This window comes from Vigna umbellata, chromosome 4 (assembly GCF_029865625.1).
Source record: "Vigna umbellata cultivar VRB3 chromosome 4, Vumbellata_1.0, whole genome shotgun sequence".
Taxonomy (NCBI): Eukaryota; Viridiplantae; Streptophyta; class Magnoliopsida; order Fabales; family Fabaceae; genus Vigna; species Vigna umbellata.
Window position 1 is genome coordinate 37,098,316 of NC_142168.1, and position 2,904 is coordinate 37,101,219.

Genomic DNA, 2,904 nt, shown 5'->3' on the forward strand with positions numbered 1-2,904 from the left:
GGATGGATCCTGTATGGGTGGGTTGATGAAGATGCATGCAAACAAAGGAATCATTGTGAGTTTTTGTCGTACAGGTTTGGCAAAGCTTACCTATCATACACACGTTTTTAGGTCAAGCGCTATAGACAAATGTTATTGGTATCGTATCAATGCACCCCACAAAATTGCCTTTTACAATCAAGTTAGGGGCCATGGTACGTGTGAGGCTTAAATCTGGCTTAGCTGGTCATTCCAAATGAAACCCATCTTTATCGTTTTGCTAAGTAAACCCATCACTATTTAGGTGAAAAGCAAAAAGTTTTCCAAATTAAACCCATCACTATTCAGGGTTTTCATCATATATGTGGGAATCCTTTTGCATTCGTTTCGTTTTCAATCTCAAAGGATAATTAATTAAACACGGAATCAACTCAATTAGCTCAATGTATAGATAGAAAACAAAACGGTTAAATAGCCTCGTCAATGTTTATCAAATCAAGATGCATGCCAAATTTCATCATAAATGCACACCCTTTTGTTTTTCTTTTATTTTCGTGTTGCTAATGCTAAGCAATTACAGAAAATGAAAATCATCATAAGTTAATGCCAGTCCAATATATATAAAAATAAAATAAAATCAACTGTGCTTAGTGTGATCCGGTTTAAATAGCGTTACTAAAATAAGAGAAAACATTCCAAGTACTCTATTCACTCAAACTGCAAAGAGTCAAACTACCTGCTAATGTTCTTTAATGATGAATTGACACGACAATCTAAAAATAACATACATGACAGAACCATAAACTTTAGCAAAAAAAATCGTTGGTCGAGACCTAATTTTGATTAACTCTAATAGCCTAACAAGATTAAAGACTCATCCTTAAACAATAATTCATTACGCGGCAAATTTGTGAAACCCATTTGACCAGTGAATCCCTTCTGTAGTAAAAGGCAAGATGTGTTACATGCCATCGTTGAAAATCTAGTAAAGTTCACGAGTCAACATAATCGTCTGATATACCAGCTATGTTATTAATATTACAGTTTTTTTAATTTCATACTCTTAAAAGTGTGAACAGAAAGAATAAATACTACTTTATCAGTGATTTATATATACGCTATTATAAATAATAAGGTTTTTGAGTTTTATGATTTAAAAATATTTGAGGGTGTATGTAAAAAAAAAATATATATTGACAGTGCATGAGAGTTAAAGTCTTGTTTAACAGAAAATTGTTATGCTGGAATTAATGAAGGTTTTGGCAAGAATTAATTATGACATGATTGAATAGTAGATACACTAAAGAAAGAGAGGTGATTATGACTTATGAGTAGGTCCCACTGAGTTGTTAATATTAATTGAAAGAGTACATCAAGTTCATCTTTTATAAATACACTGCTAGGGTTAGGGCTCTGCATATCCATTCCAAGTGAGTTGTACAACGCTCTATCTCTCTCTAGCTCTTGTTCCTTTCTGTTTGAGTTTGTGATTTGAATTGACGAAAGGTCTGAGAAAATTTCATTTGAAGCAGGTGAAAGGGAAGAGAAGAAGGATGAGGAAGCGGCAGGTGGTTGTGAGAAGAGAGGAGCCTCAGAGAAGTGTTAGGAGTGTGAAGTATGGTGAGTGCCAGAAGAATCATGCAGCAAATGTTGGAGGGTATGCTGTTGATGGTTGCAGAGAGTTCATGGCAAGTGGTGGAGAAGGGACAACCGCTGCTCTCACTTGTGCTGCATGTGGCTGCCACAGGAACTTCCACAAGAGACAGGTGGAAACTGAAGTTGTGTGTGAGTGCTCCTCACCTCCCTCCATTGGCACATGAGAGCTTTTTATACATACACCTCAACAATTATGCAACTATTCCTCTCTTGTAATATATTTTGTGGACTTAATTTGCTTTTACTTCTTAAGTATTGAGGTTTTACCACACTTCTGAACTTCTATCAATATATATATATATATATCTATACATATATATATATGTTCTAGAGTAGAAACCATGTGATTTTGAGGTTGATGTGTCTAAAGAGAAAAGACAAAGGGTAATGACAACTCACAGGGTTGTTTTTGTGATGTATGTCTGAAAGTTTCATCATCTTCACTTCTTACATGTTTGGTTTAACTAGTTCTGAACAAATATATGATTTAATGTTTTTTGTCTCAGAAAAAAAAAGCACTTAATCATATATTTCTCAGAAACAGTTCTGCCAAAGGTGTAAATTACTCTCTTAAGCATGTTTGTGTAAAGATTTGCTTAGTGGGTGAATCAGTTGTCAATTTGAAATGGGATGAGAAAAATTGGTTTTGGTTTCTTTGATTTCTTTGTCTTTTCGTGGGATGCTGATTTTGATTCCATTCCAGATGCAAATTTCACACTATACCAAACCCCACTTTGTTTTGCCCTTTCTTAGTTTTTCAGCTTTTTCAATTTTGGAATTGTTTTCACTGAATCAAATTTCCTCTCATGATCAAGACAGTGTTCAGGATTTCGATTTCACTTTTACTAAAAATCATGCATGCCAGATTCCCTGTTTTCTGTTGTACTAATGTTTAACAAAGTAGCAATTATATACAAGTTGTGTAAAAAATGGTTGATTATTTCACTCTCCCTTAATTGATATAAAGCCACTGATAACTGGCTTTGTAATCTCTGCAACAACAATGATCACACACAAATCTCCAAACCACTAGCCAGTGTCGTTTGAAATCACTTTCAATAGTTTCACGGTCCACATGTCTAATCATGTTGGTTGTTGAAGAAAAGAGGTTTCATTAACTACTTATCCAAAATTCATTAAGCTTAGGGTGAAAAAAAAAACACAACACAAGAAAAAAAAAGTATTCAGTATTCAAACTCATCTTCTTTATAGGTCTTTTATAGATATAAGATAATTGTTTTACTAGAAATGATTATTAATGTAAAAGAA

General features: G+C 33.9%; 1 protein-coding gene across 1 annotated transcript; it reads left to right on the forward strand.

Moving 5' to 3' along the window:
• The first annotated feature begins 1,352 nt into the window (after positions 1 to 1,352).
• Positions 1,353 to 2,294, forward strand: MIF2 (mini zinc finger 2). Its single transcript, XM_088111854.1, has 2 exons — positions 1,353 to 1,409; positions 1,512 to 2,294. Exon 2 carries the CDS (start codon positions 1,533 to 1,535, stop codon positions 1,797 to 1,799), a length of 267 nt encoding a protein of 88 aa, XP_087967980.1. The 5' UTR covers positions 1,353 to 1,409; positions 1,512 to 1,532; the 3' UTR covers positions 1,800 to 2,294.
• The last annotated feature ends 610 nt before the right edge of the window (positions 2,295 to 2,904 follow it).